The following is a 24586-nucleotide window of genomic DNA, read 5'->3' as shown; positions in this document are numbered from 1 at the left end:
CTTCCTCACCACAACAGGTGAGTGGAACACTTGACAACTTTCACTCACAACGAAGATGAGCGAAACACTTCCCGTCTTTCGGCTCAAGTTAATTTTCAGTGATCATTTATCGTTTAAAAAAATTATTAATAATTTTTAATAATTTTAAACTTGATAAAATATTAAATATTTTAATACTCTTGGACTTTATACAATATTTAAATTTTAATTATTTTATATTACTTGTTTTGTGAGCATACAGAGCACTGTGTGATCATACAGAGCACTGTGTGGACATACAGAGCACTGTGTGGACATACAGAGCACTGTGTGGACATACAGAGCACTGTGTGAGCATACAGAGCACTGTGTGGACATACAGAGCACTGTGTGGACATACAGAGCACTGTGTGAGCATACAGAGCACTGTGTGGACATACAGAGCACTGTGTGAGCATACAGAGCACTGTGTGGACATACAGAGCACTGTGTGAGTATACAGAGCACTGTGTGATCATACAGAGCACTGTATGAGCATACAGAGCACTGTGTGAGCATACAGAGCACTGTGTGATCATACAGAGCACTGTATGAGCATACAGAGCACTGTGTGAGTATACAGAGCACTGTGTGAGTATACAGAGCACTGTGTGAGCATACAGAGCACTGTGTGATCATACAGAACACTGTGTGATCATACAGAGCACTGTGTGATCATACAGAACACTGTGTGATCATACAGAACACTGTGTGATCATACAGAGCACTGTGTGATCATACAGAACACTGTGTGATCATACAGAACACTGTGTGATCGTACAGAACACTGTGTGATCATACAGAGCACTGTGTGATCATACAGAACACTGTGTGATCATACAGAACACTGTGTGATCATACAGAACACTGTGTGATCATACAGAGCACTGTATGAGTATACAGAGCACTGTGTGATCATGCAGAACACTGTGTGATCATACAGAACACTGTGTGATCATACAGAGCACTGTGTGATCATACAGAACACTGTGTGATCATACAGAGCACTGTGTGATCATACAGAGCACTGTGTGAGTATACAGAGCACTGTGTGATCATACAGAACACTGTGTGATCATACAGAGCACTGTGTGATCATACAGAACACTGTGTGATCATACAGAACACTGTGTGATCATACAGAGCACTGTGTGATCATACAGAACACTGTGTGATCATACAGAACACTGTGTGATCGTACAGAACACTGTGTGATCATACAGAGCACTGTGTGATCATACAGAACACTGTGTGATCATACAGAACACTGTGTGATCATACAGAACACTGTGTGATCATACAGAGCACTGTATGAGTATACAGAGCACTGTGTGAGTATACAGAGCACTGTGTGAGTATACAGAGCACTGTGTGACTATACAGAGCACTGTGTGAGTATACAGAGCACTGTGTGAGTATACAGAGCACTGTATGAGTATACAGAGCGCTGTGTGAGTATACAGAGCACTGTGTGAGTATACAGAGCACTGTGTGGACATACAGAGCACTGTGTGAGTATACAGAGCACTGTGTGAGTATACAGAGCACTGTGTGAGTATACAGAGCACTGTGTGGACATACAGAGCACTGTGTGAGTATACAGAGCACTGTGTGGACATACAGAGCACTGTGTGAGTATACAGAGCACTGTGTGAGTATACAGAGCACTGTGTGATCATACAGAGCACTGTGTGAGTATACAGAGCACTGTGTGAGTATACAGAGCTCTGTGTGAGTATACAGAGCACTGTGTGAGTATACAGAGCACTGTGTGATCATACAGAGCACTGTGTGAGTATACAGAGCACTGTGTGAGTATACAGAGCACTGTGTGAGTATACAGAGCACTGTGTGAGTATACAGAGCACTGTGTGAGTATACAGAGCCCCATAACAAAGTATACAACATATGCTCCCCCTCCCCTCCCCCCAGGTTCCACCATCATGCAGGGAGCCAGTTCAACACCTGCCAACCTGACGTCAGCGCAGGTGTTGATTAGTGTGCTGAGAGCCGCGTGTCAGATCACCAGGGGAGCTGACAGTGTCAGCCGTAAGTGTCAGGTCACTGCCCTTGTCCACCGGAGTACCTGCCCTTTCACTCCAGCTGTTTCACTAGCCTCTTGTGTGGCACTGTGTCAAAGGCTTTCTGGCAATCCACAAATATGCAGTCTACCCATCCCTTCTATTTTGTTTTAATATCAATCACCGAGTCACAGAATTCTGTTGATCTTGTGAGGCAGATTTGCCATCCCTGAACCCATGTTGGTGATGTGTTACAACGTTCAGGGCCTCCTGTCTGTCTTGTATATCGGGACTACGTTAGCTGTCTTCTAACTTTCTGATGGTTCTCTTCTTACCGGTCACCTCTTGATCAATTATAGAGAATTGTAAATTTAATGTATCTGCTCGCACTGTGTGTGTGTGTGTGTGTGTGTGTGTGTGTGTGTGTGTGTGTGTGTGTGTGTGTGTGTGTGTGTGTGTGTGTTTACTATTTGTGTTTACTAGTTGTGTTTTTGCGGGGGTTGAGCTTTGCTCTTTCGGCCCGCTTCTCAACTGTCAATCAACTGTTTACTAACTACTTTTTTTTTTCCCACACCACACACACACACCCCAGGAAGCAGCCCGTGACAGCTGACTAACTCCCAGGTACCTATTTACTGCTAGGTAACAGGGGCACTTAGGGTGAAAGAAACTTTTGCCCATTTGTTTCTGCCTCGTGCGGGAATCGAACCCGCGCCTCAGAATTACGAGTCCTGCGCGCTATCCACCAGGCTACGAGGCCCCTGTGTGTGTGTGTGTGTGTATAGCACATTTTTTTGTTTTTTGTTTTTTTGAGATATATACAAGAGTTATTACATTCTTGTACAAAATGTAACATGTAAATATATTCGTACTTCTAATTAAAACGTTTTATGCCACAACAGCTTAAGTAAATATTTATGTTATATGTCCACATGCTCACTTTCTTTTCACCTCTGTAGGTCAAAACAAATTGGAGTTTTAATCAAAATGAATTATTTAAACAATTCTTAAAAATTCTTTAGTTACTGTCAATATTAAGTTCTCTAATATTACCATTTTCTCTTACGTGCTCTTTAAAGGCAAACTTTTCTAAATATGTATGTTTTATTTTGCTTAACGCAATGGTAAACCTAATTATTTGACCCTGATAGTTGCAGTGACTGAACTTCCTATATGTTCATCTACACAGGTTGAGAGGTTCCTGCAGCATCACCACAATTACAACAATTTTCCCTTCAACTGTTGTGGGCCAGCGAGAGGCGAGAGGACCGCTCACCAAAATCCTTGTAAGCATCGGGAGAATAAGATTTAAAAGAATAATAAACAATTCACACCTTAATTTGAGACTTAATTTGAGCCTAAATGTTAGACGATGAACTCCACCATGTCCTGGAGCCTTCCCCTAGTTGTACCCACCTAGTGGTGCTGGCGGGGGTTGAGCTCTGGCTCTTTGGTCCCGCCTCTCAACTGTCAATCAACTGGTGTACAGGTTCCTGAGCCTACTGGGCTCTATCATATCTACATTATAAACTGTGTATGGAGTCAGTCTCCACCACATCACTGCCTAATGCATTCCACCTGTTAACTACTCCCACACTGAAAAAGTTCTTTCTAACGTCCCTGTGGCTCATGTGGGTACTCAGTTTCCATCTGTGTCCCCTTGTTCGTGTCCCATCAGTGTTGCATAGTTTATCTTTATCTGCCCTGTCAATTCCTCTGAGAATTTTGTAGGTAGTGAACCTACTAACATATGGGACTAATAGAACAAGAACCCGGCAATGTGATGTTATAGTGGCCAGAATACGCCTGGGATATAGACGTATCTGGCAGCTTTCTCAAAACCCAAATGTTCAGTACACAATGTGTCAACTTTGTGAAAGTGTTCAGTACACAATGTGTCAACTTTGTGAAAGTGTTCAGTACACAATGTGTCAACTTTGTGAAAGTGTTCAGTACACAATGTGTCAACTTTGTGAAAGTGTTCAGTACACAATGTGTCAACTGTGTGAAAGTGTTCAGTACACAATGTGTCAACTTTGTGAAAGAGAAAACATGCACTCTCTTGAACATTATATTGTAGAATGTCCCATATTGTCTGACTTTCGCCCTCCTGGGCTAAGGTATGCTGAACTGTGTAGTTACTATATGAGTACTGGAACACTTGATGATATATTGGACTTGTACCCAAGATTAACCATGTAATATATCACTTATATAATGTATGTATATGATGTAACTATATAACCTGAGCTTGTAAAAGCACCTTCATCACCTTCAGTGATTAAGTGCTTAATTGCACACTAGTTTCTTTATCAGCTATCTCACCCTGTCAGAGTAGGAGAGCCATAAATGTATGTGTATGTATATGTGTATGTATGTGTGTATGTATGTGTGCATGTATATGTGTATATGTATATGTATATATATGTATATGTGTGCGTATGTATGTGTATAAAGTATATGTGCAAGCTGATCAGAACTACATTTCACTTTTGTAAATGCACATTAATGACAGGACACATCGACCACTTTATGTAGGGCAGACGTAACTCTGTGTATCTATGTATTTATGTCTGTAGGTTAGCTTAGCAGTTTAAAAGCACTACAATCACCTTCTGTGGTTGATTGTTCAATAAACCCTTGAACTATATGTTCAACAGATCTCTAACCCTGTCCATGGAGGACAGAAGAAAATGTATATACGTGGTTAGCATTGCAAATGTCTGGCCACGTCTGTGGTAGAAAATAATAATAAAAAAGAACTTGCACCATCGGGGATCGAACAGCCATGTCGTCGCCGTACCGACCAATCCAAGTCGATAAGTAAACATAGACAGACAAATAGAATAATGATGTATGATAGTAAAAGTAGCGAGCATTAAGGCACAACTAGAGAAGCGTGAGTACTGACCTACGAGCGCCCAGTCTGTGTTGACGACGAACTCCCACACGGCCGTGAAGAGCACTTCGATAAGGAAGCCGTGAAGCCCGTAGATGTACACACGGAGCCACACTCCGACCTCTGGCTCCGGCAGCACCCCGCACCGGCTCATCTTGTCTTACTCTCTCAGTGTTCCCACACCCTGGGACGGGGGGGGTCCGACACCCTGGGGGGGAGGGTTCCGACACCCTGGGAGGGGTTCCGACACCCTGGGGAGGGGTTCCGACACCTTAGGGGGAGGGTATTCAACACCCTGGTGCGCCCATAGACACGATCATAATTACTTTTATGCTGAATTACTTGCAAGCAATCTCTGAGGTTCTGAAGGTCGTAATTCAATTTCAAAGTCTTGTTTACACTTCTCAAATAATGGTAATTGATCGCACACACGATTGTCATGGCATTTTCTGCGTCCCTCAGATTTAATGTAGTTTGTAATGCATTTTTGTTATTGGATATACTAGTCTTTTACGCTTATGAAGTACCATTCACTGCATCTTGCAACATCGGAAGTTAATACACCTAAGTCTACGGTCCTCCATACTGATCACGTTTTCTTTGATTCACACTTCATGGACACGTTTTTTGTGTTTCTTTTTAGGTATGTCACAAATATTTTTAGTATTATAGTGCTATTAAGATATTACTATTATCATAGCATGTATATTGACGTAACTTATACACAATTTTGCGTAGTGTGACACAGTGAGTTGGATTACAACACTACTATGATGGACAAGCAAGTGCTTTAATACGTTCATGGGACATTGCTGTAGTCAACAATGGTTTTCACTGCTGGGATTCTATTACTGGTTCCTCAGACTATATTTCCTTGTCTACATTTACTGCAGGGCCACAATATATCTCAACACTAGTGGGGGGATTTATTCTTGATTTATGTAACCTTTGAGAGTGCCGGTGAGTCTTCTTGCAGGGTCGGAGTTCAATCCTCGATAGTTCAAGTAGTTGGACACATTTCCTTCAGTCCGACCTCATTCCTGGTCCTTCCAAGTGGCTTCCATAGTCATGCTGGCTGAGTGCTTCCTTCTCATAATGGCCTTTCCTTCCGGAGGCCTTTGGTGGCCCTCTTGGCTGGCCAGGACGTGGTGTATAGTGGAGGAGAGCGCCTCCCTGCCCCCCTGCAGGCGCCACTGTTCCTCCTGCAGGCACTCCACCAGCCACGGCTCCACGCTAGAAAGAGACAGTGAGACATTTACATCATAACATTGTAAAGGAACTTCAGGGACAAAAAATCATTTTTAATAATATTACAAATGAATAACCCTATTGACCCTATTTTCCTGTTATATATATATATATTTGCGTCAAGCTTGAGTGGTCGCCTAGCCAACATGGATTAGAAAACTCTTGACCCCTGAAGGATTCGAACCCAGTTGGTCAGGGTGTCTATGTTCCTTGGCGTGTCCAGCACATGAACCACTCAGCCACAGACTGTACAAGAGTAGTGAAAAGTTATGTCACTCTTAACCGCAATACCTGACACCTTTCGTGAATATGTTGGCCACAGATACTTCAGCATGCTGGGGGCCACATGCTGGGGCCACATGTTGCGACCACATGCTGGGGCCACATGCTGGGGGCCACATGCTGGGGGCCACATGTTGGGACCACATGCTGGGGCCACATGCTGGGGCCACATGCTGGGGGCCACATGCTGGGGCCACATGTTGGGGCCACATGTTGGGGCCACATGTTGGAGGCACATGCTGGGGGCACATGCTGGGGCCACATGTTGGGGGCACATGCTAGGGGCACATGTTGGGGGCACATGCTGGGGCTACATGTTGGGGCCACATGTTGGGGGCACATGCTAGGGGCACATGTTGGGGGCACATGCTGGGGCCACATGTTGGGGCCACATGTTGAGGGCACATGCTGGGGCCATATGTTGGGGGCACATACTGGGGGCACATGCTGGGGCCACATGTTGGGGGCCACATGTTGGGGGCCACATGTTGGGGGCACATGTTGGGGCCACATGCTGGGGCCACATGCTGGGGCCACATGCTGGGGTCACATGCTGGGGCCACATGCTGGGGCCACATGCTGGGGCCACATGCTGGGGTCACATGCTGGGGCCACATGCTGGGGTCACATGCTGGGGCCACATGTTGGGGCCACATGCTGGGGGCCACATGCTGGGGCCACATGCTGGGGCCACATGCTGGGGCCACATGCTGGGGTCACATGCTGGGGCCACATGCTGGGGCCACATGCTGGAGTCACATGCTGGGGCCACATGCTGGGGCCACATGCTGGGGCCACATGCTGGGGTCACATGCTGGGGCCACATGCTGGGGCCACATGCTGGGGGCCACATGCTGGGGCCACATGTTGGGGCCACATGCTGGGGCCACATGTTGGGGCCACATGTTGGGGCCACATGTTGGGGCCACATGTTGGGGCCACATGTTGGGGCCACATGTTGGGGCCACATGCTGGGGCCACATGCTGGGGCCACATGTTGGGGCCACATGTTGGGGCCACATGCTGGGGCCACATGTTGGGGGCCACATGTTGAGGCCACATGCTAGGGCCACATGTTGGGGCCACATGTTGGGGCCACATGTTGGGGCCACATGCTGGGGCCACATGCTGGGCCCACATGCTACAGACACATGTTGGGGGCCACATGTTGGGGGCCACATGTTGGGGCCACATGCTGGGGTCACATGCTGGGGCCACATGCTACAGACACATGTTGGGGGCCACATGCTGGGGCCACATCCTGGGGCCACATGTTGGGGCCACATGTTGGGGGCCACATGTTGAGGCCACATGCTGGGGCCACATGTTGGGGCCACATGTTGGGGCCACATGTTGGGGCCATACTGGGGCCACATGCTGGGCCCACATGCTACAGACACATGTTGGGGGCCACATGTTGGGGCCACATGCTGGGGTCACATGCTGGGGCCACATGCTGAGGTCACATGCTGGGGCCACATGCTGGGGTCACATGCTGGGGCCACATGCTGGGGCCACATGCTGGGGCCACATGCTGGGGCCACATGCTGGGGCCACATGTTGGGGGCACATGCTGGGGGCACATGCTACATACACATGTTGGGGGCCACATGCTGGGGCCACATGTTGGGGGCACATGCTGGGGGCACATGCTACAGACACATGTTGGGGGCCACATGCTGGGGCCACATGCTACAGACACATGTTGGGGCCACATGCTGGGGCCACATCCTGGGGCCACATGTTGGGACCACATGTTGGGGCCACATGCTGGGGGCCACATGTTGGGGGCCACATGTTGGGGCCACATGCTGGGGGCCACATTCTGGGGCCACATGTTGGGGGCCACATGTTGGGGCCACATGTTGGGGCCACATGTTGGGGGCCACATGTTGGGGCCACATGTTGGGGCCACATGTTGGGGGCCACATGTTGGGGCCCCAGCATGATATTGGTCCATACGAGGCAGCTGCTATTGGTCCATACGAGGCATTGGACAAAGAGCTTCCAGTGGACCAAGAGCTCCCAGTGGACCAAGAGCTTCCAGTGGACCAAGAGCTCCCAGTGGACCAAGAGCTCCCAGTGGACCAAGAGCTTACAGTGGACCAAGAGCTTCCAGTGGACCAGGAGCTTCCAGTGGACCAAGATCTCCCAGTGGACCAAGAACTCCCAGTGGACCAAGAGCTCCCAGTGGCCCAAGATCTCCCAGTGGCCCAAGATCTCCCAGTGGACCAAGAGCTCCCAGTGGACCAAGAGCTCCCAGTGGACCAAGAGCTTCCAGTGGACCAAGAGCTCCCAGTGGACCAAGAGCTCCCAGTGGACCAAGAGCTTCCAGTGGACCAAGAGCTTCCAGTGGACCAGGAGCTTCCAGTGGACCAAGATCTCCCAGTGGACCAAGAACTCCCAGTGGACCAAGAGCTCCCAGTGTCCCAAGAGCTCCCAGTGGACCAAGAGCTCCCAGTGGACCAAGAGCTTCCAGTGGACCAAGAGCTCCCAGTGGACCAAGAGCTTCCAGTGGACCAAGAGCTCCCAGTGGCCCAAGAGCTTCCAGTGGACCAAGAGCTCCCAGTGGACCAAGAGCTTCCAGTGGACCAAGAGCTCCCAGTGGACCAAGAGCTCCCAGTGGACCAAGAGCTCCCAGTGGACCAAGAGCTCCCAGTGGACCAAGAGCTCCCATTGGACCAAGAGCTCCCAGTGGACCAAGAACTCCCAGTGGACCAAGAGCTCCCAGTGGCCCAAGAGCTCCCAGTGGACCAAGAGCTTCCAGTGGACCAAGAGCTCCCAGTGGACCAAGAGCTTCCAGTGGACCAAGAGCTCCCAGTAGCCCAAGAGCTTCCAGTGGACCAAGAGCTCCCAGTGGCCCAAGAGCTTCCAGTGGACCAAGAGCTCCCAGTGGACCAAGAGCTCCCAGTGGACCAAGAGCTCGCAGTGGACCAAGAGCTCCCAGTGGCCCAAGAGCTTCCAGTGGACCAAGAGCTCGCAGTGGACCAAGAGCTCCCAGTGGACCAAGAGCTCGCAGTGGACCAAGAGCTCCCAGTGGACCAAGAGCTCGCAGTGGACCAAGAGCTCCCAGTGGACCAAGAGCTCCCAGTGGACCAAGAGCTCGCAGTGGACCAAGAGCTCCCAGTGGACCAAGAGCTCGCAGTGGACCAAGAGCTCCCAGTGGACCAAGAGCTCCCAGTGGACCAAGAGCTCCCAGTGGACCAAGAGCTCCCATTGGACCAGGACCACACAGTCAATTATATACGTCATTGTTTACAGAGCGGTGTTGCCTAGCAACCTGTCATCTCGCCCAATATGTCATCACATTTCTGACGTAATCGACCAATTCTTTATAAATGTAACGTATTACTAAATATTAAATCATGGTAATATATATTAAATTTTAAATATATATATTGTCATGTTTTAATAATAATATTAAATCATGTTTTCTATACATTGGCCGCCATGGGGAGCTGCCAGGAGTCGTAAGAGAGGCAAAATAGTTGCTTTTTTTACGTTTAGGATAACGTAAAACAGTCGGTTTTACGGAGGGAAAAATTGATAATTTTTCATTATCAATCAAATTATCAATAAAAAATTTTATATATAAAGAATTCTGAATACAAATTTGTACTGATAATTCATAAAAAAAGTTTGTTTACAAAAGATTTTCGGGGGTAGCCTAATATATGGTGTTAATAATATTGGTCCCAAATGAGGGTCAATAAGCCTAGTATTCTCACTAGACTTGAAGAATTGTCAGTGAAGTGGTCGGGTCCTGTGTAGTGTTGGTACAGTGTAACAATGTAGTGACCAGGTCCTGTGCAGCAGTGACATCCTGTGAAATGATAATCATTCTCAATAGAGATTTCGAGTTATTCTTAAAAATAATGAATCCTTTCCTAGTGGCTTGTTCATAGCTGTACATTCTTCACTGTAACGAGGCGTGGACGGCATATAATCTTCTAATTGCCAATTAGAGGTTAAACTATATAACTTTACCTTGTAAAACTCACTTTAAGACAACTCATTTTCCTCGTCATGTTTCATGACACCAAAAGTTGTTGAATCGCTTACGACTGTTGTCCAGCCTATTGCTGCGATTGGTCGTCCAGTGGGTCATTAGCGGTCGGGGGGTCGTTAACTACCCCAGGCGTACAGGGAACTACACAAACTAACCACTAAGATGCACTTTAGGCTCCGGAAGTGAACTTACGGGTTTAAAATCGCCAGAGAAGGCCTAGTATTGCCCTAGGAAGGGCAGGTAGGCTGCTCCACAGGAGACTGGAGGCTACACACACCAGCGGGACAAGCTGACGACGGGTAATGACTGCACCGGGAAGTGTGACGACACCTGACGGTGCAGGTGTGTGGCGTGGTGGAGCAAGACTCCCAACCGTGCAGGAGGTGTGTGTGGCGTGCTGGAGCAAGCACGGCGGCGACACTGATCTTCCCTGCAGTGTTGGACCCGGCAGTGTTGGAGCGCCGCCCCGGACACCTCTCGTGCTGGTGGTCAGCGCCACACCTGCAGTGTCCGGCTACAGGACACATGTGTACCTCAGACTGGCCGTTCTCCAGCTGGGGGAGGGAGAGAGGAGTGTGGTGTATGTTTTATTTGTCACCCGCCAGTACCAGGCTGCAGGTGTCGGCGCCATCTGTCGGCGCCGGTTATTGATTCCTCCGGGGAGCTGGGAGGGGGGGCGTGTGTGGGGACACCCCGCCTGGACGACGGTGTGGGGACACCCCGCCTGGACGACGGTGTGGGGACACCCCGCCTGGACGACGGTGTGGGGACACCCCGCCTGGACGACGGTGTGGGGACACCCCGCCTGGACGACGGTGTAGGGACACCCCGCCTGGACGACGGTGTAGGGACTCCCCGCCTGGACGACGGTGTGGGGACACCCCGCCTGGACGACGGTGTGGGGACACCCCGCCTGGACGACGGTGTGGGGACACCCCGCCTGGACGACGGTGTGGGGACACCCCGCCTGGACGACGGTGTGGGGACACCCCGCCTGGACGACGGTGTGGGGACACCCCGCCTGGACGACGGTGTGGGGACACCCCGCCTGGACGACGGTGTGGGGACACCCCGCCTGGACGACGGTGTGGGGACACCCCGCCTGGACGACGGTGTGGGGACACCCCGCCTGGACGACGGTGTAGGGACACCCCGCCTGGACGACGGTGTGGGGACACCCCACCTGGACGACGGTGTGGGGACACCCCGCCTGGACGACGGTGTGGGGACACCCCGCCTGGACGACGGTGTGGGGACACCCCGCCTGGACGACGGTGTGGGGACACCCCGCCTGGACGACGGTGTAGGGACACCCCGCCTGGACGACGGTGTGGGGACACCCCGCCTGGACGACGGTGTGGGGACACCCCGCCTGGACGACGGTGTGGGGACACCCCGCCTGGACGACGGTGTGGGGACACCCCGCCTGGACGACGGTGTGGGGACACCCCGCCTGGACGACGGTGTGGGGACACCCCGCCTGGACGACGGTGTAGGGACACCCCGCCTGGACGACGGTGTAGGGACACCCCGCCTGGACGACGGTGTAGGGACACCCCGCCTGGACGACGCTGTAGGGACACCCCGCCTGGACGACGGTGTGGGGACACCCCGCCTGGACGACGGTGTAGGGACACCCCGCCTGGACGACGCTGTAGGGACACCCCGCCTGGACGACGGTGTGGGGACACCCCGCCTGGACGACGGTGTGGTCTTGTCAGTTACTCTACATCGCTTCAGTTGGCCGCCGCCAACAAGAGGAGACAGTGGGCCGCGGGTCAAGGACCCTCCGCACAACGGAAGTGCTCAACCGTCACAGTAAAATATTCCGAGGCCAACACCTCTAATTATGTGACTAAAACTCTGTACTACATTACAACATAGGAGTAAATTGGTCCATACGAGGCAGCTGCTACTGGTCCATACGAGGCAGCTGCTATTGGTCCATACGAGGCGGCTGCTATTGGTCCATACGAGGCAGCTGCTATTGGTCCATACGAGGCAGCTGCTATTGGTCCATACGAGGCGGCTGCTATTGGTCCATACGGGGCAGTTGCTATTGGTCCATACGAGGCAGCTCCTATTGGTCCATACGAGGCAGCTGCTATTGGTCCATACGAGGCAGCTGCTATTGGTCCATACGAGGCGGCTGCTATTGGTCCATACGAGGCAGCTGCTATTGGTCCATACGGGGCAGTTGCTATTGGTCCATACGAGGCAGCTCCTATTGGTCCATACGAGGCAGCTGCTATTGGTCCATACGAGGCAGCTGCTATTGGTCCATACGAGGCGGCTGCTATTGGTCCATACGAGGCGGCTGCTATTGGTCCATACGAGGCAGCTGCTATTGGTCCATACGAGGCAGCTGCTATTGGTCCATACGAGGCGCTGCTACTGGTCCATACGAGGCAGCTGCTATTGGACCATACGGGGCAGTTGCTATTGGTCCATACGAGGCAGCTGCTATTGGTCCATACGAGGCAGCTGCTATTGGTCCATACGAGGCAGCTGCTATTGGTATGGACCAATATATATATATATATATATATATATATATATATATATATATATATATATATATATATATATATATATAAATATATATGTTATGGATCTCTTGAAAAACACGACAATGGGAAACATTGATGAATGCCACAGATGGGTTCGATCATTGTTGCAAGTCAAACACTTCTTCGAATTCCTCTGAAGTTGGACTAGTGCCCACGACGCAACAGGCATTTCTCCTCTGAATCGCAACACTGAGGCGCTGGAACAAGAAACTTTTTGCTCTCTGGTCTTTTGTAGCGCTGATCAATTTGTCCTTCAATTCCTTCATTAACTTCAATGCACATTTTCCCCACGAACCGAGGGTCTCCGAGCCGATCGGAACAAAGCTGTAGCAGCGAGCTAGACCTCTGTATTTAATTATTTTCTGCGATTCCCTGAAAGAAGCAGCACCACCGCTTTCACGTGTGCTGTAGTGGAGGTAGGTACTGGCCAGTGTGGCAGCGCACGTGTAGTCCCATACCACTTGCTTACCATCCTTCCAAGGTAGCAAGGTGACCCCATCAGGGCGCTTCTGAGGGTCGTTAGGTCTGGATAAGTGTGGTTCTCTTTGTGCCGGGCAGCGGGCTGTGGCGAGGCTCCTCTTGATGATGTCGTTGACTTCTTCATGTCTTGCAATCTTACCCTGTGATTTACGACATACCAGACCATGACGACCATATTGGTCTGCCATCGCAGTTCCGCAGATGCACCTATGTTCGGTGAGGATGGGGGCGGCAAGGCGAAGGGCAACTCCAATGCGGAGAGCGTCATGACTGAGGCGAGTTCCCAGGGCTGCATTGGGCACAGCAAATAAAAAATCCCCGGCGTGGGGTGCTGTTACCGCTAGGAGGCGGGCTTTGTTTTCAGCATCAGCGTTGTCAATCATTGCTGTGACAGTCTTTTCCATTATGGGGCTATCCCAGTGGGCCTGCTTGTGGTCTTTTGGGACTTGTGGTCGGGGTTGAGGGTGTGCAATGGTGTCCCATTGTCTGGCTGCTTCGATGAACGTTTGATCATGAGTTCCCGCTGTCTCTCTCATACGCTCTGGTAGGATCTGCCCTACCAATTCGTTGGCTGCTGGACATGAGGATAAGAATGCTGGAAGTGCTACCTCAGTTGCCTTTCGTATGCCTATCCCTCCAAATCTCACTGGTAGTGTTGCTTGGTCTCACTGACTGTCATCTAAATCTAGGTTGAGCGCCTTCCTGAATATTGACCTGAGGAGCTCATCATATTGATGTAGAAGTGCGTTGCCAAAAGTTGGTGCACACCTTAAGAAGTATGTTAGCCTGGGCAAGGTAAGGCACTTTGTGAGAAGGTAGAGGGCATCGTGGGAGTCCAAGTTTCCTATTCTCTCTTCCATCCTCTTTAGGTCTCTAAACTTTTCGTCAAGGACTGCAGCAATGGCATTGTGGCCCAGAGGTGCTCCGAGTAGTGTGCTGTCGGTAGGTTTAATGACTGAGGCTTCTGGGAAAACTGATTTCACTGCTCTAATGATTACTTCACTGCATGCAATAATTTCGCACTTGGAGGGGCTAAGAACGAGACCCATGGACTCCCCCCGTGTCTTCACCAGCTGTAGGTCTTCCAGCAGGGAGTCTTGTGTGCCTGCCAGAGTGACATCATCCAGGAACCAGATGTTGAGCTCACTGGACAGTCTGGTTGTAATTTCTTGAAGCGCTATGCAAAAGAGAAAGGGTGCAAGTGGGTCTCCCTGTTGAGTTCCCTCTGTTGAGGTGACTTAATGTTTGCCAAACAGGAGGGTTGAGTCTTTGCTGTAGCCTGCTGATTATACATATACACTAATATATTTGATTGTATATATATATATATATATATATATATATATATATATATATATATATATATATATATATATACATGTACATATTTATATATAATCATTTACACAAATACATATACACATCGATAATCTTTTATATCAACAAGAGGTTCACAACAGTCACTATACAAGGCACTTTACATCTATGGTGAGTCACACAGTTACTAGTCTTGCTCCACACCCACCCAACTGGGCCGCAGCTTTACAGTCATGTGCTCCACACCCACCCAACTGGGCCGCAGCTTTACAGTCACGTGCTCCACACCCACCCAACTGGGCCGCAGCTTTACAGTCACGTGCTCCACACCCACCCAACTGGGCCGCAGCTTTACAGTCACGTGCTCCACACCCACCCAACTGGGCCGCAGCTTTACAGTCATGTGCTCCACACCCACCCAACTGGGCCGCAGCTTTACAGTCACGTGCTCCACACCCACCCAACTGGGCGGCAGCTTTACAGTCATGTGCTCCACACCCACCCAACTGGGCGGCAGCTTTACAGTCACGTGCTCCACACCCACCCAACTGGGCCGCAGCTTTACAGTCATGTGCTCCACACCCACCCAACTGGGCGGCAGCTACACCTACAGTAAGCCAACTACGGATACTTCGCCAAGATTCCCGGCAGTACATCATTATGAATGAAGTACTTAAACATTTCTTGGACACCATTGATGGTGTTATCTCTGAATTCTGCCATTTTCTCAGTATATAATGAGACAAAGTCTGCGAATAGTTTCGCTGACAGTGTAACGGTTCTATTGTTACGTAAAGTATGGTGACAAATAAACACAGACACTAAGATACTATATATATATTTGGTCGAATATACAGAAGTACATAGGTGATACGTTGGTGTGAGTTGAGCGCACTGAGCGTTGGTACAGTATCTCGCAAGTGTCTGCTCTAGACCACACTTGAAAGTAGACTAGTTAATGTTTGCTATTCTTGCCGCTTATATTGCTCGGGCAACACCTCACCGTGTTGCCCGGGCACCGCCTCACCTCATTCATCTCCAAAGGTTGACAGGAATATTAACACTATATTTGGAGCGAGTATATTATTGGGATAATCTACTCGCTACAGAACTCCCCCTCCCAGGGGATGAAAGGAAAAATACTTGATCAAGGAACTTAGCTGGTCGGTGAATTGTACGCCCTGCTCGCGTTACATAACCATCAAAGTTAACTTCCTCCTCTTCGCTGATGTCATCTAACTGGGGTCGTAGGGTGGGAGGTCGCACAGGATCGTCCGTCGTCGTAGGATCAGGTTGTGGTGCAGCTGGTAACTGGGGTTGTAACATGGGAGGTCGTACAGGATCGTCCGTTGTCGTAGGTGGCGGTGCTGCTGGTAACTGTGGTCGAAAAGTGAACTGCGTAGTCGGCGGATGTGTCTCTGGATTTAGGTGTTGCAGACGTTGAGACGAAGCCTGGAGCAGAGCAGAGAGCTGAGTGAGGCCGGAGTCGTGGAGCTCTATGTGGGAGAGCGTGGCGGCTCGATTGAGAATTGTGAGTGTCTAAACTCGGGGAGCGAGAGCGTGGCGGCTCGATTGAGAATTGTGAGTGTCTAAACTCGGGGAGCGAGAGCGTGGCGGCTCGATGCGGTCGTAGTCTGCTGTCTGCTCTGTGTCTAAGCTGTAGCGTCTTGGGTTGATTAGGACTGTACACGCCGAGTACTACATTGTTGACTGTGGAAATTGTAGTCTGGTACCAAAAGATGTAGGCAGTGTGTGGACAAGCTCGGTGTAGCAGGAGAGAAGAATGTGCATAATTGTTGCGTCCTTGGGTCGCTGGTGGAGCATTTAGATCCGGGGCGGATGGGCTCGGGCACCAGGACATTAGGAGGTAATGTAGGCACGTAGTTAGGACAACGAGGTAATCACTGCTAGAGCTGAATTGTCCTGGAGGCGACGAAGAGTCGGAAACGCAAGCTGTAAGTCCTGTACTGCGCAAAGTGCTTGAGTCGGCAGAGTATCAGAATGCAGTGAACGTGTAGATGAATCTGACGAAAGAGCAGCTTTCGTGGGAGTCCCTGTAGAACAAGCAGTGCCCTGGCAGCGACGGAGAGGAGGCAGGACAGGCTGTAGATCCCACATGATGTAGTTGCTGATGAAACTGTCAGATGAGTAAGTAACACTCGCTGTGCAGCAAGCTGTAGTTGATGAAAATGCCGAGATGATCGCGATGTAAATCATAGCTGTGGCGAGGGTGTTGGCAGCGTTCCATGACAGGTGGATGCGGTCCACAGCAAGCAATAGCAGTAGAGGTCCAGTGAGAATCCATGTCGTAGTCCGTCGTGGCTGGGTATCGTCGAAACTCTCTGGGGTCACCAATGTAACGGTTCTATTGTTACGTAAAGTATGGTGACAAATAAACACAGACACTAAGATACTATATATATATTTGGTCGAATATACAGAAGTACACAGGTGATACGTTGGTGTGAGTTGAGCGCACTGAGCGTTGGTACAGTATCTCGCAAGTGTCTGCTCTAGACCACACTTGAAAGTAGACTAGTTAATGTTTGCTATTCTTGCTGCTTATATTGCTCGGGCAACACCTCACCGTGTTGCCCGGGCAACGCCTCACCTCATTCATCTCCAAAGGTTGACAGGAATATTAACACTATATCTCCTCTTTCTCATCTACATTAATGACCTTCCAAATGCCTCCCAACACCTCAAACCAATTCTATTTGCTGACGACACAACCTTCATTTACTCCAGTCCTGACCCTCTTGCTCTAAATGCCACAGTAAATACTGAGCTAAATAAAGTCCATCTTTGGCTAACTGCCAACAAACTCACCCTTAACATTGACAAAACCTTCTATATTCTGTTTGGCAATAAATCCTCTAGTCTTATAAATCTCAAAATAAACAATACCCAAATTTGTAACAAATTAGATGGCAAATTCCTTGGCATTCTCATTGACCACAAGCTGAATTTCCAGGGACACATTCTAAATATATCAAAAAAAGTTTCAAAAACTGTGGGCATTCTTTCTAAGATCAGATATTATGTACCACGCCCTGCCCTGGTGACTCTCTATTACTCCCTTATCTATCCTTATCTCAACTATGGTATTTGTGCTTGGGGTTCTACTACCCAAAATCACTTACGTCCTCTAATTACCCAACACAAAGCCGCTATTAGAACAATATCCAACTCTGGCCCCAGACATCACTCGGTACCCCTACTCAAATCTCTTAATATGTTAGATATTAAGTCACTGCACATTCTCTCATGTGTATTATACATATATAAAACGCTAAACTATAATGCCAATCCTGATCTTAAAAGCTTCATAGAAGGTTGTAACAGAACCCATGAGCACCACACCAGAAATAAATACAGTTTTGATATTCCTAGAGTACGTCTTAATCAAACTAGAAATGCTCTGCAAATCAAGGGGCCCAGAATGTGGAATGACCTTCCCAACCATGTTAAAGACTGTACCTCTCTCAACCAGTTTAAGATAAAAACTAAACACTACCTAATAAATTCCCTGTAATCTACCTCACTCCTCTATTGTCAACCCATGTCTGTTATTTTCTTTTTTTTTTTTTTTTTTTTTTTTAATCAACACTGTTTGTCAACCTATTGTATTTGTGCTGCTTTTTCAGTCATGTTCCCCCTTTTTTTTTTATCTTTATTTGTATTTGTTCTCAACATCTTTTATTCTTTATGCTCAATTAGTATTAAGTTCTAGATATTAATGTTTTCTTGCCCGAAACGCATTGCGTAATAGTGGCTTTAGGCAATGTATGTACTAGCTCTATCTATATATCAATCCATTAATGTAACATCACTTGTATGTATATACCTTACCTGAATAAACATCTGAATCTGAATCTGAATTTGGAGCGAGTATATTATTGGGATAATCTACTCGCTACAACAGTTTACATTTAGTCCCACCATAAGCCTCGTGTGTGTTGTTGGAGTGTGTCCTTACCTATAGTGTTGCTGGCTGTTGGAGTAGTGGTAAGTGTACCTTGCGCCAGGGTAGCTGTGCTCTTCAGCGCAATAAAAGTTACCCTTTAAACTTGTCATTAAACTTTCATTTTCTATAATGTTGATATTTTTTAGAAAATGAATAAAGGGATAGACACAAGTATTTTGTACATGTTTCATGTTTATTTGCTTATTTATGTATTTCAATATTAAGGAAATATAGAATATTTCTATTATATATTTCTATATTAATATATTATTCTATATTCTCTATAACGCTATACACATAGCGTTTCGGGCAAGGATAGGTGGGGAAAAACACTTGGACTAAAACTTAATAGTAACTGAGCTTAAAGTATAAATTGTGTTGAAAGAAAAAAATAATAAAAGATAAAAAAAAGTGGGAAGATGGTAGAAAAATACAAGTTGGTCAACAAATAGCATTTTTTTTTTAATAGAAAGACATGGGTTGACATTTAGAAGTAAGGTAGGTTACAGGGAGTTTTTGAGATATATACAAGAGTTCCGGAATACCCTCACCGGAATTCTATAACTGGGCCGAGAATCAGTGGTTCAAAAAGTTGTGCCAAGTCCTCGAGTCTCAAAATGCTATCATCTTGAGTCTTCTAAATGAGAATCTAGCGATCCGCGCTAATCTCCAACAACAACAACAAGAAATAACCCTCCTCCGCGAGGAAATTAGAAACTGCAAGGCAAGCCAAGACCAACTACAGCATGATTTAAATGATCTCCGTGAGGAAAGCAACCTTCTGAAAACCGATGAAGCCATTAAAAAACAGGAGGAAGCCCTCAACAAAATGACTGCATGTATCAGTACATTTTCAGCCCAGCGTTCTGTCTCACAGGATGAACAAGACCAGCAAAAGCTGCTAGACTCTGTTATAGTGTCGTCCCAAGATATACCTGTGGAACATGATGGTGAAAACTGTGTCGAAATAGCTCTGGATCTCATAAAAGACAAATTGCAGCTCATTCTAAACAAATCTGACGTTATTGCTGCCTATAGAGTAGGCAAAAAGAATCCATCAAGTCAAAACCAACGGAAAATTCGCCTGAAGCTGTCTTCCCAGTTCACTAAATCCAATCTAGTCAGGACAGCTGTAGCCCAACGGAAGGGATTATACATCAACGAGTGCTTGACTAGGAACAGACAGCGCCTCCTCTACCGCCTGCGTCAAATCCGTCAAAAAAACCCAGATGCGATTCATCAGTGCTTCGTTAGAGATGGACTGATAAAGGTGAGAAAAACCGCAGAGGGCAAAATGTTTACTATTACTAAAGAAGAGAACCTCAACGCTTTCCTCTCCCAATGTGGTCTGTCTCAGCTCATTATCACTCCCAGTGAATTAACTTAATTAACCCCCTGTCAACTAGTGGGGCTAGGTTTCCTAAGTCTCATTGTTTCATTTTCTGACTTAATTTTTAACTTACTCTTAACTAGTCATTTACTGAAATTTTTTAATTGAGTGCATAAATAGTTCTTCAGGTCTTATTAATTATACAGTCATAACTGAACTATTTATAATTAATAATCATTAGCTTAAATTTGTCTATGCTTATTATTCAACTTTTCTTTGATTCCATTTATTACCTAGGTTGCCTAGCCTCGCCATGCTCCCTTACTCCATTGTACCCCTGGCTTTGCCTGTATCTCAAATTGCAAATTGTTACTTACAGTGTACCTGAGAGTACTTGTAAGCAATCTACCTCATTTTTAATTTTTGCTCAATTTGTTTTTGTATTGCTTAGTCTTGTTTATATTTTTGTTTTGTATTTCTATACCTTGTGTTTTGTATAGTCCATGTTTATATGTTTTTTCGTTAATCTCATTTATTACCTAGGTTGCCTAGCCTAGCCATACTCCCTTACTCCATTGTACCCCTGTAAGCCCCTTTTGAGTTTGCTTTGTTCTGTATTGTGTACATCTTTTTCCCTATTTTATAGCTTATTTCTACCTTGTTATTTGCCTTTCTTCCCTTGTTTTTCCTGCAATCAGCTTTTTTATGCAGACAAGTATAGACCCTGAACTTAACCTCTTATCCACTATCTATGCCAATTATCACTTTAATGATCTAAATTGCAGATATTTTGCAGCACATGATGTAAACAATGTATTAACTCATAATCACAATATCTCTGTAATCAATTTGAACGTTAGATCCCTAGGTAAACACTTCGATGATGTTAGTGCCTTGATTGAAGCTATTGACAACAAATTCTCTTTTATTATACTTACTGAAACATGGTTGAAAGAGGATACTACTCAGCTCTTTAACATGCCTAACTACTCAGCAATTCACAACTGTCGTCAAATTCAGAGAGGTGGTGGCACTGCTCTTTACTACCACCAAGAACTAACATGCTTAAAAGAAATTAGAACCAGAGACTGCTATGGGGAGTATATCTTCGCCAGCTTCAGAGTCAAGGGTGCCGAGTCTGTCCTGACTGTGGGTGCAGTTTATAGAATTCCTAACACTGATGTGTCCGAATTCAACTCAAACCTTAGAAATCTAATACTTGATAACAGACTGAACAAAAACCACCTAATTATCGCAGGGGACTTTAATATTGACCTCTGCGAGCCTGAACACCCCACTGCTGTTAGCTTCCTCAACTGTATGAATTCCTGCTTCCTCATACCCTTAATCACTAGACCTACTAGAATCACTGATAGTACTGCCACGACGCTCGATCACATCTGGACAAACATAACCTCTCCGCTTACTTCAGGTATAATCACCGATAGCACTACTGATCATTACCCCACATTTCTCTTAACTAACATTAGCAAACCACCTCTTGAGTCAAGAGTGATACGTTTTAGACTGCACAATGAAACTGCTATAGACAATTTTTTAACTGCTGCTGATAATGTCAACTGGGAGTCCGAGTTAGGTAACATAGAGGACATCAACCTTGCAGTACAATCTTTTCTTCAAAAAACTCTTAGCCTTTATAATACCCACTGTCCTATGCTTACAAAACAAGTCACAACCAAAAGGCTTAACAATCCCTGGCTTACAAAGGGAATACTTAAATCTATTAATAAAAAACATGACCTTGAGAAGAAGTATAGGTTAGGAATTGTCTCCAAAGAATTCTCAAAGAATTACTCATTATTGCTGTCTAAGATAATTAGACGAGCCAAAACTAAATACTACGAAGATAAATTTACCCAAATAAAGGGCAACATTAAACAAACTTGGAGAACAATTTCTCAAATATTGGGATCAAAGAAGTCTTTAAATAACAAACCGACTCTCCTGTCTAATAACGATGGTCAGCTTTCAGCCTCTGATTCTGCTACTGAGTTCAATAGGTTCTTCTCTTCCATTGGTTCATCCCTTGCAAATGATATTCCATCTTCCAGTACAGACATTAATGACTATCTTTCAGGTAACTATCCACAGTCTCTGTACCTAAAGCCTATTAATTCCACTGACGTCAATGAGATAATCCTTTCCCTTAAAACCAAGTCTGGTGCCCTTGAGGAGATACCAACTTTAATTTACAAAAAAGCCTCCAGATCTTTAGCCCCTGCTATTGCTTTGCTCTTCAACAAGTCACTTGAACTCCAAACCTTCCCAGATATTCTAAAAAAAGCGAGAGTAACGCCTGTCCACAAATGTGGTAATCTCACAGATGTTAACAACTACAGACCTATATCTATCCTGCCAAACTTGTCAAAAATTTTTGAAAAACTTATCTATAAGCAGCTTTACTCATATCTAGCCAAACTCAATATACTTAGCCCTTGCCAATATGGCTTCAGACCCAAAAAAAGCACTAACGATGCACTTATTAGTATGCTTAACTCGATTCATACAGCTCTTGATAAAAATGAGTTCTCTGTTGGGTTGTTTGTGGACCTGCGTAAAGCTTTTGACACTGTCAACCACCAAAACCTTCTTCTTAAATTACATCATTATGGAGTCAGAGGACACTCCCTACAATACCTCAAATCCTACCTTACTGACAGGCTCCAATATGTTTCTGTGAATAATACAATTTCTCCCACCCTACCCATCAACATTGGTGTTCCCCAGGGCAGCATACTTGGCCCTCTCCTCTTTCTCATCTACATTAATGACCTTCCAAATGCCTCCCAACACCTCAAACCAATTCTATTTGCTGACGACACAACCTTCATTTACTCCAGTCCTGATCCCCTTGCTCTAAATGCCACAGTAAATACTGAGCTAAATAAAGTCCATCTGTGGCTAACTGCCAACAAACTCACCCTTAACATTGACAAAACCTTTTATATTCTGTTTGGCAATAAATCCTCTAATCAAATAAATCTCAAAATAAACAATACCCAAATTTGTAACAAATTAGATGGCAAATTCCTTGGCATTCTCATTGACCACAAGCTTAATTTCCAGGGACACATTCTAAACATATCAAAAAAAGTTTCAAAAACTGTGGGCATTCTTTCTAAGATCAGATATTATGTACCACGCCCTGCCCTGGTGACTCTCTATTACTCCCTTATCTATCCATATCTCAACTATGGTATTTGTGCTTGGGGCTCTACTACCCAAAATCACTTACGTCCTCTAATTACTCAACACAAAGCTGCTATTAGGACAATATCCAATTCTGGCCCCAGACACCACTCGGTACCCCTACTTAAATCTCTGAATATGTTAGACATTAAGTCACTGCACATTCTCTCATGTGTATTATACATATATAAAACGCTAAACTATAATGCCAATCCTGATCTCAAAAGCTTCATAGAAGGTTGTATCAGAACCCATGAGCATCACACCAGAAATAAATACAGTTTTGATATTCCTAGAGTACGACTTAATCAAACTAGAAATGCTCTACAAATCAAGGGGCCCAGAATGTGGAATGACCTTCCCAACCATGTTAAAGACTGCACCTCTCTCAACCAGTTTAAATTAAAAGCGAAGCTATACCTAATAAATTCCCTGTAACCTACCTTACCCTTCTATTGTCAACCAATGTCTGTTTTTTTCTTTAAAGAGTGCTGTTTGTCGACATAATTGTATTTGTGCTGCTTTTTCATCTATGTTTTCATTTCTTGTTTTCATTCTACTCATTATGCTCAATTAGTATTAATCTTGTCATTTAAGTTTATCATGCCCGAAACGCTTTGCGTAATAGTGGCTTTAGGCATTGTATGTACTAGCTCTACCTATAAGTTAAACAATCCTTGTAAATATTTATTGTATGTATGTACCTTACCTAAATAAAATTGTATTGTATTGTATTGTATTGTATAGTTGTTACATTCTTGTAGAGCCACTAGTACGCGTAGCGTTTCGGGCAAGTCCTTAATCCTATGGTCCCTGGAATACGATCCCCTGCCGCGAAGAATCGTTTTTTCATCCAAGTACACATTTTACTGTTGCGTTAAACAGAGGCTACAGTTAAGGAATTGCGCCCAGTAAATCCTCCCCGGCCAGGATACGAACCCATGACATAGCGCTCGCGGAACGCCAGGCGAGTGTCTTACCACTACACCACGGAGACTGTAATTGGGTAGTGCTTCGTTTTTATCTTAAACTGGTTGAGAGAGGTACAGTCTTTAACATGATTGGGAAGGTCATTCCACATTCTGGGCCCCTTGATTTGTAGAGCATTTCTAGTTTGATTAAGTCGTACTCTTGGAATATCAAATAGGTATTTGTTTCTGGTGTGGTGCTCATGGGTTCTGTTACAACCTTCAATGAAGCTTTTGAGGTCAGGATTGGCATTACAGTTTAGCGTT

General features: G+C 46.4%; 3 protein-coding genes across 3 annotated transcripts in view; 1 reads left to right on the top strand and 2 right to left on the bottom strand.

The window, feature by feature from the left end:
• LOC123772682 (uncharacterized) overlaps positions 1–3378 on the top strand; it is a 25338-nt gene extending 21960 nt beyond the window's left edge. The window contains exons 7-9 of the mRNA XM_069324516.1: positions 1–17; positions 1951–2067; positions 3229–3378. The exon at positions 1–17 is cut by the window's left edge and continues 16 nt beyond it. Coding sequence (XP_069180617.1) covers positions 1–17; positions 1951–2067; positions 3229–3233 — 139 coding nt within the window. The 3' untranslated portion in view covers positions 3234–3378. The remainder of the gene's footprint in view (positions 18–1950; positions 2068–3228) is intronic.
• LOC123772688 (transmembrane protein 229B) overlaps positions 1–11095 on the bottom strand; it is a 51721-nt gene extending 40626 nt beyond the window's left edge. Inside the window, exons 1-2 of the mRNA XM_069324517.1 lie at positions 10670–11095; positions 4951–6171 (exon numbers count right to left, since the gene is read on the bottom strand). Of these exons, the coding sequence (XP_069180618.1) occupies positions 4951–5092 (142 nt within the window). The 5' untranslated portion in view covers positions 5093–6171; positions 10670–11095. The remainder of the gene's footprint in view (positions 1–4950; positions 6172–10669) is intronic.
• On the bottom strand, positions 7224–7844 carry LOC138364795 (uncharacterized). The gene has a single exon (XM_069324769.1). It carries the CDS (start codon positions 7842–7844, stop codon positions 7224–7226), a length of 621 nt encoding a protein of 206 aa, XP_069180870.1.
• Positions 11096–24586: the final 13491 nt, after the last annotated feature.

The sequence above is a fragment of the Procambarus clarkii genome, chromosome 14 (genome assembly GCF_040958095.1).
Source record: "Procambarus clarkii isolate CNS0578487 chromosome 14, FALCON_Pclarkii_2.0, whole genome shotgun sequence".
In the NCBI taxonomy this organism is placed as follows: domain Eukaryota; kingdom Metazoa; phylum Arthropoda; class Malacostraca; order Decapoda; family Cambaridae; genus Procambarus; species Procambarus clarkii.
This window is presented reverse-complemented; position numbering and strand designations above follow the sequence as displayed.

Bases quoted from the DNA above. Each gene is read 5' to 3' on its own strand.
- LOC138364795 (XM_069324769.1), bottom strand. From the start codon at position 7,844: ATGTGGCCCCAGTATGGCCCCAACATGTGGCCCCAACATGTGGCCCCA.